At 41.5% G+C, this 12,171-nt stretch overlaps 1 protein-coding gene across 1 annotated transcript in view; it reads left to right on the top strand.

The window, feature by feature from the left end:
* The window catches only part of LOC141049754 (alpha-2-macroglobulin-like protein 1), a 52,115-nt gene that overhangs the window by 26,213 nt on the left and 13,731 nt on the right, over positions 1–12,171 (top strand). The window contains exons 19-24 of the mRNA XM_073546481.1: positions 1,585–1,810; positions 1,901–2,027; positions 2,580–2,701; positions 3,138–3,189; positions 8,602–8,676; positions 11,198–11,374. Of these exons, the coding sequence (XP_073402582.1) occupies positions 1,585–1,810; positions 1,901–2,027; positions 2,580–2,701; positions 3,138–3,189; positions 8,602–8,676; positions 11,198–11,374 (779 nt within the window). The remainder of the gene's footprint in view (positions 1–1,584; positions 1,811–1,900; positions 2,028–2,579; positions 2,702–3,137; positions 3,190–8,601; positions 8,677–11,197; positions 11,375–12,171) is intronic.

Consider the following 12,171-nt stretch of genomic DNA (forward strand, 5'->3'; position numbering starts at 1 on the left):
TTACGCTGGAATTCCCTGCCTGAGGAGGTGGTGATGGCGAACTCAGTCGAGGGGTTCAAGAGAGGCCTGGATGTCTTCCTGGAGCGTAACAATATTGTATCTTACAGTTATTAGGTTCTTTAGAAGGACGTAGATCTGGGGATTTATTCAGACGGAATATAGGCTGAACTGGATGGACAAATGTCTTTTTTAGGCCTTGCTAACTATGTTACTATGTTAATCCAATTTCCATAGACTGATAGAATGGAGAAGATGGAGACATTTTTTTCTCTATCTTTTCTTCATTCGATAGAATCAGATCACACTCTGATCTGAGTTTGATCAGAGTGTGATTGTCATAATCGACCCGATGAGAGAATCCACAGTCATCTGCATCTAGCCTAACAAAGAGAGATTGTGCCAAGCAGAGAACCCCCTAGAAATGCATCATTCCTTATTTGCCTTTAATAGGGTTTATATACAGGCACAGAATAGAATTTCATGACTTTTCTAAAAATTGTGCATATTATATATCAGAAAGAGGAAGGATTAGGCTTTACTCCGACGTCCATGTTCAATCGGTGGTATTTATGGATAGAATCTATACCCCTTATAGGCTATGGGGCTGCTCTCATGTCTATTTTTGATCAAAGTCATGGATCCAAATGATCTATACAAATCTGTGGGTCCACGATAACCACTGTATATGGATGGAATCGGTGTAGTTCGTGTACTAGCCATGATTAACATGGCAATGTATAGAAGAGAAGTTTTGCAACTTTTTTATTTTTCTTTGTGTAAAAATCACTGATGACCACTGACCAAACACTGATGAAAATCAGATGAAGAACATTGATGATGACACTAGGACTATTTTTTGAGTATGTGAACGTCTGAGTGAAGCCTAACCCGGCTACTAGTGGCAGAATTATTAGCGCTCCCTTAAGGCATTAGATTTACTTTTCTTACTAGAGGATTCGTGTACTACATTTCAACACAAGATTTACTATAGCCAAAACAATCCATTATAACACCATAATACAAGTCCCCAGAACTATCACAATGTCATGTCTCTAAATGTGATTTGCTTAAATACATCTTGATGTCTGACAATTCTGTAGAGAGTAGCACCGTACGGACACTACTCATCTCTTTCAGCACAAGCAGTCTATTAAGATTACTTCCGCAACCAGTCTATTCTCCAATGTCACTCTCTGCATGGCTGTTCTATGAAATGCAAGAATGACTCAGAATGTTAGTTTTTGCTTATATTTAAGGATGAGCGGACCTATGGACATTCGGGGTCTGATACCCGACCCAAACTTTATTTTGACCTTTGATTCGGGTACCAGCACTGTACACAAACTTGAATCAGAACCCGAACCCCATTGAAAACAATGGGAACATTTGAGCCAGAAAATTCTGTCTCTCTATGCAACAAACTTCCCCCGGAACCGCAAACATTGCAACGGACTTCCACAAGAAGTCCATGTTCGACGTTTAGAGCCAGACACAAACTGTCTGGTACGAACGCGGAACTTTTAAGTTCGGGTTTGCTCATCTCTACTTATATTGCATCTGGTTTTCAATGTCATTCCTCTACAGACCCACTGGAGAACTGGACTATCCACTCACTACTCCGGACACCATCACCCTGTGGACCGGCGATGCCTTCTGCACATCAAGTGTAGGTCTTGGTTTCTCACCCCGAATTGCTCTCCGGACGTTTAAACCCTACTTTCTGGAAATGATTGTCCCATACTCAGTTAAACAAGGGGAGACTTTGGTGCTGAAGGCAATTGTTCTCAACTTTATGAGGCAGTGTATAAAGGTGAGAGTGTAAAGTAGTGACATATTACATGTTACCAACACACTTGTATTCGAATCTGATGGTGACTGATTTCTGATTCTTCCATTGTAGGTACAGGCAACTTTGTACCTGTCTGATGACTTCCAGCTAGAACCATGTGACGGCTGCTTGTACGATGCCTGTCTGTGCAGTGATCCAACCTTCACCTTTACCTGGAATGTCAAACCATTAACTCTGGGTAAGATACTTGTCACTCCATGGGACATGCATTATTACGTTTGTGTCCATTGAATAGATATAAAATACACAGTCACCTAGTATCGTTAATCTCTGGTAAAAGAATGGGATTAATAAAGTAGTGTGCCCCACTATGACATCCACAGCAATGAAATCTCCCTAGATCTGGAACTATGAGGCTTATTCATTAAGGTCGGTGTTGCAAATATATGTCCTAAGTTCTGTACTAATTTAATTCACACTATGTCTGTAAAGGGATAGAGAATTAGTTAAATCTATAGTACCGGCCACTAGCATGTAAATGGAGCGGTTGCCGGTTCAGCATAGTTGACATCTACCATGTGTGTAGTGTCTGAACCCCCTCCTCTCTTGCAGACCCCTGTCCAGCATGTTTATCCTCATCCTAATGCGGCATGGTATTAATTAGAGCTGTATAACTGTGTATGCAGTGAGCTCCCTCTAGTGGTCACTGCCTGCATTCCTTATTATTTAACTTTAACATTCTGTGTAATTCCATAATTTCCAACTAATTTATTATATGTTTCCACATCAGGAGCTATTAATATCACCATAGGCACAGAGGCGGTGGACACTGGTGATCTGTGTGATGGACAGACGCCTATTGTTCCTACAAAAGGACAATTTGACATTGTGCAGAGGCGCCTCATAGTTGAGGTAAGTACATGGCGCTTAGATGAGATTATTATAGTTGAATTTTATGGTAATGTTATATTTCTCCTAATTTTATGGATCATTATAAAGTCAAATTTAGAGAAGTTTGTGAAATTAGAAATAAGGATCAGGATTATTGGAGGGTTTTTTAATATTTTGCTTTTTTTTGTTTTTTAAAAACAGCACCACACTTGTCCATAGGTCATGTCTGGTATTGCAGCTGAGTCTAACTCCCTTTTATAGAGCTGAGCTGCTTATTGAAAACTGTGGTGCTATTTTTGTAAAAAATCAGACCCTTATTTTGATGTCCTACAATTTTTTGATGATGCCAACATTCTGTATATATAGTGGAAGTGAGTTTTTGCTCAGTTATACGTCACTTGTAGTTCATCTGGAGTTGTTTTTGCCTATCATTATGGTACATCTTTTCTCTCCCCAGTCACATGGAGTACCAGTGGAAAAAACACGCAGTTTGCTGCTGTGTGCTCTTGGTAAGTCATCTATCTTGGATGTTATAATATCTGATGTTTTAGATTTTTGGACGTTCTTAGGCTATGTGCACTGAAAGTTTTTTTAGGGGTTTTTGGAGCAGAAACAGAGCTAAAACTTTCCTAATCCTCCTACAAATCTCAAAACTCTTTATAAACTTTCCACTCAGTTTCTGCTCCAAGAAATCAGCAAAAAAGATTCCATATGCACAAACGCTCAAAGGCATATTTGAAAGCTCTGGTTCGTAGTAGTGATGAGCAAGAATACTCGTTGCTCGGGAAAACCCGAGCAACGAGTGTACTCGCTCATCACTAGTTCCTAGGATGGGTGGTCTATGGTGGCTTTCCTTCTACATTGTGTAAATCTAACTATAATGTGGTGCTACGAGTGAAAAATGGCAACATTTGTTTGCGTGCAAATAACCATATAACTGAGAGATTACTGCTTCCATAATCATAGAATCATAGAATCGTAGAGTTGGAAGGGACCTCCTGGGCCATCTGGTCCAACCCCCTGCTCAAAGCAGGATTCGCTAAATCATCCCAGTTAGATGTCTGTCCAGACTCTGTTTGAAGACTTCCATTGAAGGAGAACTCACCACTTCTCGTGGCAGCCTGTTTCACTCATTGATCACTCTAACTGTCAAAAAGTTTTTTCTAATATCTAATCTGTGTCTCCTCCCATTCAGCTTCATCCCATTGCTTCTAGTCTTTCCTTGTGCAAATGAGAATAAAGTTGATCCTTCTACAATGTGACAGCCCTTTAGATATTTGTAGACAGCTATTAAGTCTCCTCTCAGTCTTCTCTTTTGCAAACTAAACATTCCCAAATCCTGCAACCTTTCCTCATAAGACAGGGTTTGCAGACCGGTCACCATTCTGGTCGCTCTTTTCTGAACTTGCTCCAGTTTGTTGATGTCTTTTTTAAAATGTGGTGCCCAAAATTGGACACAATATTCCAGATGAGGTCTGACCAAAGAGGAGTAGAGGGAAATAATTACTTCACGTGATCTAGACTGTATGCTTCTGTTAATACATCCTAGAATTGCATTTGCCTTTTTTGCTGCTGCATCACACTGTTGACTCATATTCAGTCTGTGATCTATTAGTATACCCAAGTCTTTTTCACATGTGCTGTCACTTAGCCCTATTCCTCCCATTCTATATATGCTTTTTTCATTTTTATTGCCCAGATGTAGTACTTTGCATTTCTCCCTGTTAAAAACCATTCTGTTAGTTGCTGCCCACTTCTCCAGTTTATTTAAATCTTTTTGAATCCTCTCTCTCTCTTCTCTAGTATTAGCTATCCCTCCTAGCTTTGTGTCATCAGCAAATTTAATCAGTTTACCCTCAATTCCTTCATCTAAATCGTTGATAAAGATGTTGAACAATACAGGGCCCAGGACAGAGCCCTGTGGTACCCCACTTGAGACATTCTTCCAACTGGATGTGCAGCCATTTACGACCACTCTTTGGGTCCGATCACTAAGCCAGTTATGAATCCACCTAACAGTTGCCTTGTCTATTCCATACTTAGTCATTTTTTCAATAAGGATTGTATGAGAGACTTTCTCAAATGCTTTGCTGAAGTCAAGATATACTATATCTACAGCATTTCCTTGATCCACCCAATCAGTAATACCATCATAGAAGGAAATTAAATTAGTCTGACATGACTTATTAGTTACAAACCCATGCTGACTCTGTTTAATCACTTCATTCTTATCCAGGTACTGACATACATGTTGTTTAATAATTTGTTCAAAGATCTTTCCTGGTATAGAAGTCAGACTCACCGGCCTATAGTTGCCTGGGTCCACCTTCTTCCCCTTTTTGAAGATAGGAACAACATTTGCTCTTCTCCAGTCTTCTGGCACTTCTCCTGTTCTCCAAGAATTTTCAAAGATTATGGAGAGGGGTTCAAAAATTTCTTCTGCTATCTCCTTCAGTACTCTGGGGTGTAATTCATCTGGACCTGGAGACTTGAATACATTTAGGTTAGCTAAGTGTTTCCTCACTATCTTTCTGTTTATAGATATCCTGGATTCTTCTATTCCCTTAATAGGACAGTGAATAACAGTTGATGTTACATTTCCTTTCTGAGAGAAAACAGATGCAAAATAGGAATTTAAAAGTTCAGCCTTCTCAACATCCTGTCTTACCATTTCATCATTTTCATCCTGTAAAAATCCTATAGCATCTTTGACTTTTCTTTTACTTTTGACATATCCCCAAAATCCTTTATTATTGCTTTTGACATCTCTTGCAAGCCTCAATTCATTTTCAGCTTTAGATAATCTGATTTGTGCCTTGCAGGTTCTGCAGACAGCATTATATTCTTCTTTAGATATGCCTCCTTCTTTCCATTTTATAAACATTTTTTGCTTCCTTTTTAGCATGTGCTTAAGGCTGGTTTCACATTCGCGCTTTTTAAGCGCACGCACGGCCGGGGGTAGCTCCGCCCCCGAGCCGGGTCTCTGCCCGGCGTGCCCGCCCCTTCCTTGTAGCGCCACCTCCTAGCGCACAGCGGCGCCTGTGATCGGTGCACCCTATCTTTAGCATAGGGTGCGCAGATCGTGCGCAGGCCGTGCGCTAGTTGCGCTTTGACCTGCGCTGCGCACTTTTGACGGTGCGCCGTGCGCGCCAAAATCAAACTTTTCGGATTTTGGCGCGCACGGCGCACCGTCAAAAGTGCGCAGCGCAGGTCAAAGCGCAACTAGCGCACGGCCTGCGCACGATCTGCGCACCCTATGCTAAAGATAGGGTGCGCCGATCGCAGGCGCCGCTGTGCGCTAGGAGGCGGCGCTACAAGGAAGGGGCGGGCACGCCGGGCAGAGAGCCGGCTCGGGGGCGGAGCTACCCCCGGCCGTGCGTGCGCTTAAAAAGCGCGAATGTGAAACCAGCCTAAGTTCTGTGTTCATCCATCCTGGTTTCCTTAAATGCTTCCTATTCTTCCCTCTTTTCGGAATTGTTAACAACTGTGCTTTGAGAATTTCATTTTTCAAGATTTCCCATCCTTCCTGGACATTTTTGTCTTTAAGGATATCCAGCCATTGGATCCCTCCAATTCTCTTTCTGAATCCCTTAAAATCTGCCTTTCTGAAATCTAACCTTGACGTCTGAGTCTTCACAGGTCTTCCGCCTCTAGTTATCCAAAATTCTAAAATAGCATGGTCGCTACCTCCTAGGGTCCCAGCCACTTTTACCTCCTCAACCATTTCCTCCCTGTTTATAAGGATTAGATCCAAGGTAGCAGTTCCCCTTGTTTTCTCCTTTACCTTTTGGAAGATAAAGTTGTCAGCAAGAGAGGATAAGAATTTCCTTGACCTGTTAGTTTTGCCTGAGAGAGATTCCCAACAAATGTCTGGATAGTTGAAATCTCCCATGACAACTATGTCATATTTTTGGAGAACTTGGCCATCTGATGCATAAAGAGTTCATCCATATCTTCAGCTTGCACAGGCGGCCTGTAGTAAATGCCTACAATGGTGTCCTTTCCATTGTTCTGTCCTTGTATTCTTACCCAAACAGTTTCCACAGAACTCCCAGTCTCTGAAGCTTCAATCTCTGTGCAGATATACGCATTTCTAACATACAATGCGACACCCCCTCCTCGTTTATCAAGTCTGTTTCTTGCAAATAAGTTGTATCCTTCTAGTCTTGTATTCCAATCATGTGTATTGTCCCACCAAGTTTCAGTGATTCCAATGACATCATATTTCTTTTCCTGTGTTAGTAGTTCCAATTCTCCTTGTTTGTTGCCCATGCTTTGTGCATTAGTATAGAAACATTTTAGTTTGTGATTGGTTTCTCTTTCTCCAATATTTTTTTTAATTAGATTCTTTCGTCTTTGTTCTTCCTTTCCACTTCTAATAGCAGAGTTCTCAATAGCATCTGTCAGGTGTATGGCTTTTTCTGTTCTTTTGCTTCCCTTCCCATGTTGTTCTAGTTTAAAGCTCTCCTTACAAGTGTAGCAAGGCGACTTCCAAATACCTGCTTTCCAGTCTTCGTAAGGTGCACCCCATCTCTAGCAAGTAGTCCATCGTATAAGTAGTTCACTCCGTGATCCAGAAATCCAAATCGTTGCTGACGGCACCATCGACGTAGCCAGTTGTTCACCTGCAGAATCTTATTCCACCTCCTTGTTCTATGGCCATCCACTGGGAGGATGGAAGAGAAGACCACCTGCGCTCCCAGTTCTTTCACTTTCTTGCCTAAGTCTTCAAAGTCTCTGCAGATGGTTTCCAGGTCGTTTCTTGCGGTGTCATTTGTCCCCACATGTAGTAGCAGGAATGGGTAGTCATCTGTAGGTCTGAAGAGTCCTGATATCCTGTCAGACACATCTTTAATTTTTGCACCTGAAAGACAGCACATTTCTCTTGAAGTTATATCCGGTCTGCAGATAGCGGCCTCTGTTCCTCTCAACAGGGAATCCCCCATGACCACCACTCTCCGTTTCTTCTTCACAACATTTTTCTTTCTCCATCCAGGAGGACTCTGAAGGCGTACAAGGTTGCTGTTTGTTGGCAAAGTCTTATCCTGATGTATTTCTTCATCGTTTTCCTGCGTGAGAGCCTGGTACTGGTTTCTGAGCAGTATGGGTGCTGACTGCCTCCTGATCCTCCTGCTTCTCTGGGTCACATGTCTCCATTCCTCTGTTTCTTCAGGTGCACTTCGAATTTCTTCTCTTTCTGTAACATGAAGAGATAATTCTGCTCTGTCCAAGAACTCTTCACCTTCCTTAATGATCTTCAACGTAGCTAACCTCTCTTCGAGATTTTGCAACTTTTCCTCCAACAGGGTCACAAGCTTGCATTTGTGGCATGTGAAGTTTGGCTTTTCCACTGGTAAATCTGTGAACATGTAGCAAGAAATGCAGCTCACCAAATGGCTCCTGGCCTCTTCCATCTTGAGATTTCTTAAAAAGATGAAAGATGAGCCAAAATTCGGGCGCCGAAAGGCGCGCGGTTTCTCCGATTTCCTCTTTTCAGCTGCAACGGCCAAAACCCAGTAATCGTTGAGCTCGCGGAGACTCTTCACTTATCCCAGAAGGCACTGGGAATATGCAAATGATCTCCTCAAGACTCTTCCCCTGGTTTCTGCAAATGCAATATTAATGTTTCCCTGTGTAACATAAGTATGAGGGTGACCTTGCAATTCCTACATGGTCATTCCTAGGATGATTTGTGGCCAGATCCACAGTGGAAAATTTTCGCAATACATGAACATGGCTTTAGATTTGATCCAAACCTGAACCACCTTCAAAAGGAAGACATTCATCCGTCAAATTGCCCACTCTGATTAACGTATATGTGGCTTGTATGATTCACATGAGAAATACGTCCTCTGCCAATATACATTCTTTGCTTTTTATCCAATGATCCTTTCTAACGTTTCTGTAATGTTTTACTCCAGAGTCACAGACAATCCCATTGGACCTTCCTGAGAACGTTGTTCTTGGGTCACAGTCAGCAGAAGTCACTGTAACAGGTAAGAAGATAATGGACCCAATTCATCAAAGCTTTTACGCCAAAATTCTGGTATAAACATTTTTGAAAAATTTCCAAAACTTTGACACACTGCAAGGCTGCACCAAAATGTAGCAATTTTTGGTGTTTTCACACTATTCTTGCACAGCTCTAAAAAAGTGGGAAAAATTGGGGCAACCAATGGAATGTAGCGACCCATACTCATCAAAATCATGATGAGCAGCGTAGTGAATGGCATGAATCTCTGTATGTCTCGTCACAAATATGTGACTGGAGTAAGATTCATGGTTCGACATACTCCGGGGTGCACGCCACTTCACATCTCCATTGATTCATTCAGAGTTGTGCGCTTCTTAATGGATCAGGCACCTTGCACTCCAGCAGACCTCCTCATCAAGACTGCCATGAGCAATGCTAATCTTGATCATTAGGGGAACAAAGGGGCAGATTTGTCAATAATGTCTAATTCTTAGGCTGTGCAAATTTAGGTCCCCATTCATCAACACTGGCACTTTGCACACCAGTCTTTCAGTTGCCATGCATCATGGCAAGAATCCACATTTTTGGCATAAATTATGATAAATTTGTCAGTAGTGCTCGATCACACTCATTCTCGGAAAACAGTGTGTCAAGCTGGCCAGGAGTGGTGTAAAAGCTCATCAATGTCTCAAAATTTTTGCCGAACCACAAGTTGCACAAAAATGTTACTACATTTCCATCAGTTTTATGCCAGAAAAAAATGCAAAAACTGCTTGAATCAGGGCATTATACTAGACCGTCTTAAAATACTCCAGATTTATCATAGTGGTTCATGCTGTTTGATACATCTAGAGTACGTTTAGGTTGTCTAGCCTAAGTTTACTAAGTTTAGTTGGTTTACTTTGTGCTAGGAAATGGTGCCAAAATTTAGGCACAGTTTTGGAGTTTGGTGTCACCCTTTAGATCATAACTAGTGATGAGCGAATACATTCGGCACTATGAGTTACTCGCATGAATAGTACGCTATTTGAGCTATTTGTTAATCGGCGAGTAACTAGCTATTCACTTCGGTATATTTGAGTGAGCCGTCCAGCATGTTTGGCGCTTTATTTGCAGCCAATGAACATTCTGGGCTTGCTTTCCAATCACAGTAATTCCGTCACAATCTTTTGTGTGGCACTACTGTGAATGGCTGGCCTTACAGTGTCGTAGGGGGATATTTAAGCCCTGCTGGCACCATCTTTTGCACATTGCATACGGGAACAACATAGAGAGAGCGTAGTATCAGCGTAGGGAGAGTGAAAGCAGCGTATAGGGAGAGTTTCTGAGTCAAAAAAGCTTTTTTAAGAGCTCATGAGGGTGAAGATTAGTTCTCTCTTAGGTGTAGATAGCGCAGGGAGAGATTTAATACCAGAGAGAGGGAAAGGCAGGCATTGTGTTAGATTGTGAAGATCTTGGAATAAAGTTTGTTGGAGTGTAACCTTTTGGTGCTGGAATCTTTACTACTGTAGGAAAAGATTGTGGGAGTAGAGAGAGATAGGCAGGGTTTCATATTTTGCCCCATAATATACAAAACAGTTTTTTTAGAGCAAAATAATATTCCTCAGTACCAGCATATACTAAATTGCATTATTTACAGCTAAATAATACTGTATTCCTTAGTACCAGCATATACTAACTGAAATAGTGTATATTTATCTAGCAGTTGTGCGACTGGTGTAAAGCCTGCTCACATACTCAAGCGTCACTATTTACCAGTAATTTATAGGGAGTCTGCTGTTTTCGTGTGTAATAAAGGCGATATAAAAAAAATTGCTCTGCTATTGGTGAAATAGCGCACGTCTAGCACTTGTGCGACTGGCGTAAAGCCTGCTGAGATACATAAATGGCACTATTTACTAGTAATTTTCCTGAGTCTGCTATTAGCGTATGTAATAAAGGCGATATAAAAAAATTACTCTGCTATTGGTTAAATAGCGTATATTCATCTAGCAGTTGTGCGACTGGCGTAAAGCCTGCATATCCCTTTTCTGTTAAGCCAGATACGTGGCAGGGAATCCTTACCACCTTTTGGGCAAAATGCTGAAAATTTCTAAAATGCATAACCGTAGTGTAAGTTATGATAGTAGGCAGTCTTTTAAAGAATTTAGACCAGGTTCACACAAGTGTAATTTACAATCTGTATATTGACCACAGTGCAAAGACTGACCTCAGGTCTCCCAACCCAAAGCCTCATAGACAAATATGAAGCTGTATGTTGAGATCAGGAGACGCGCCACTAGACTGAGTGTTGCAGTCCTTATGCGGATCATAAAATACGTTTGCGTAAACCTGGCCTTAGCTTGATAAATCTTCTTGAATGTTAAATCAAATTTCATTTGTTATGTCATGAAGAATCCAAATTAGCCACACTGAACTCATCAATCCAAATCTTTATGGACCTCACTTTGTGCACATGGCACAAGAATATCCTCTTCATATCACAGCAACAGCAAAGTATGCAAGATTTTTAGAAGTTTCATAAGTCTGTTTCTCTCTTCTAGGTGATATCATGGGAAAGCCACTAAGCAACCTAAATAATCTTGTGAAGCTGCCACACGGCTGCGGAGAGCAAAATATGATATTACTTGCCCCGGTCATACATGCTATGACATTCTTGACTATCACAGGGCAACTGACCGAAGAGATTGAGGAACAGGCAAACGGGTATATGGAAGTTGGTGAGTGGTGTCATCCTTATCATTTATTACAGATGCTTCTAAATCTCCAGCTGTTAGTATATAAAGGAGTATTCTCAAGTTTGAAAGTTATCCCCTATGCACTTTGTCATAACTGTGGGTCCCTGACTGGAGTAAGATTTGTGATGAGGCGCATGCCACATGTCAATCTCACCTGATTCATTAAGAGGCAAGTGCAGCATGCCCCCTTATTAAGACTGCGTGTAAATTGGTTGTCTTGATGAGTCAGAGCCAAATTTTGTAAGGAAAAAAACTCCAGAACTGTTAATTTTTGTTTCCATTAAAGTAGGTATTTCAGGAGAGCTGACTCTCATTGTTGTATTCCTACTTCAGAAAAGCACTAAAAACATACATAGATCAAACATATCTTTATCAATGAACTTTTGTTAAAGCAAAATACGAGGAACTATTAGAACAAAAACAACTTAGAGAGGTTGTTCACTACTTGGACAACCTCTTCTAAATCTCTTCAGTAAAATAATAACACTTATACTCACCTCCAGGGCCGGTGCTGTTTCAGCGGTGCCAGCACTGTCCCTCCCAGGGCTTGTGTGACATAACAATGTGATCCTTGCGGTCATTCAGCGCTGGCTTCACTCTCCTCTCCCACAGACGTAATTGATGTCCGGTGGAAGTGAGAGAACAGCCGCAGCTCTCAGTTCCTCCAGATGTCAGTTCCAAAGGAAGGGAGAGTGAAGCTAGTACTGACTGGCCGCAGGGATCGCGTTTCATCACAACCGATGGAACAGCACCAGCCCTGGAGGTGAATATAAGTGTTA

This window comes from Dendrobates tinctorius, unplaced genomic scaffold (genome assembly GCF_039654945.1).
Source record: "Dendrobates tinctorius isolate UK_male_01 unplaced genomic scaffold, ASM3965494v1 ptg000147l, whole genome shotgun sequence".
Classification (NCBI taxonomy): domain Eukaryota; kingdom Metazoa; phylum Chordata; class Amphibia; order Anura; family Dendrobatidae; genus Dendrobates; species Dendrobates tinctorius.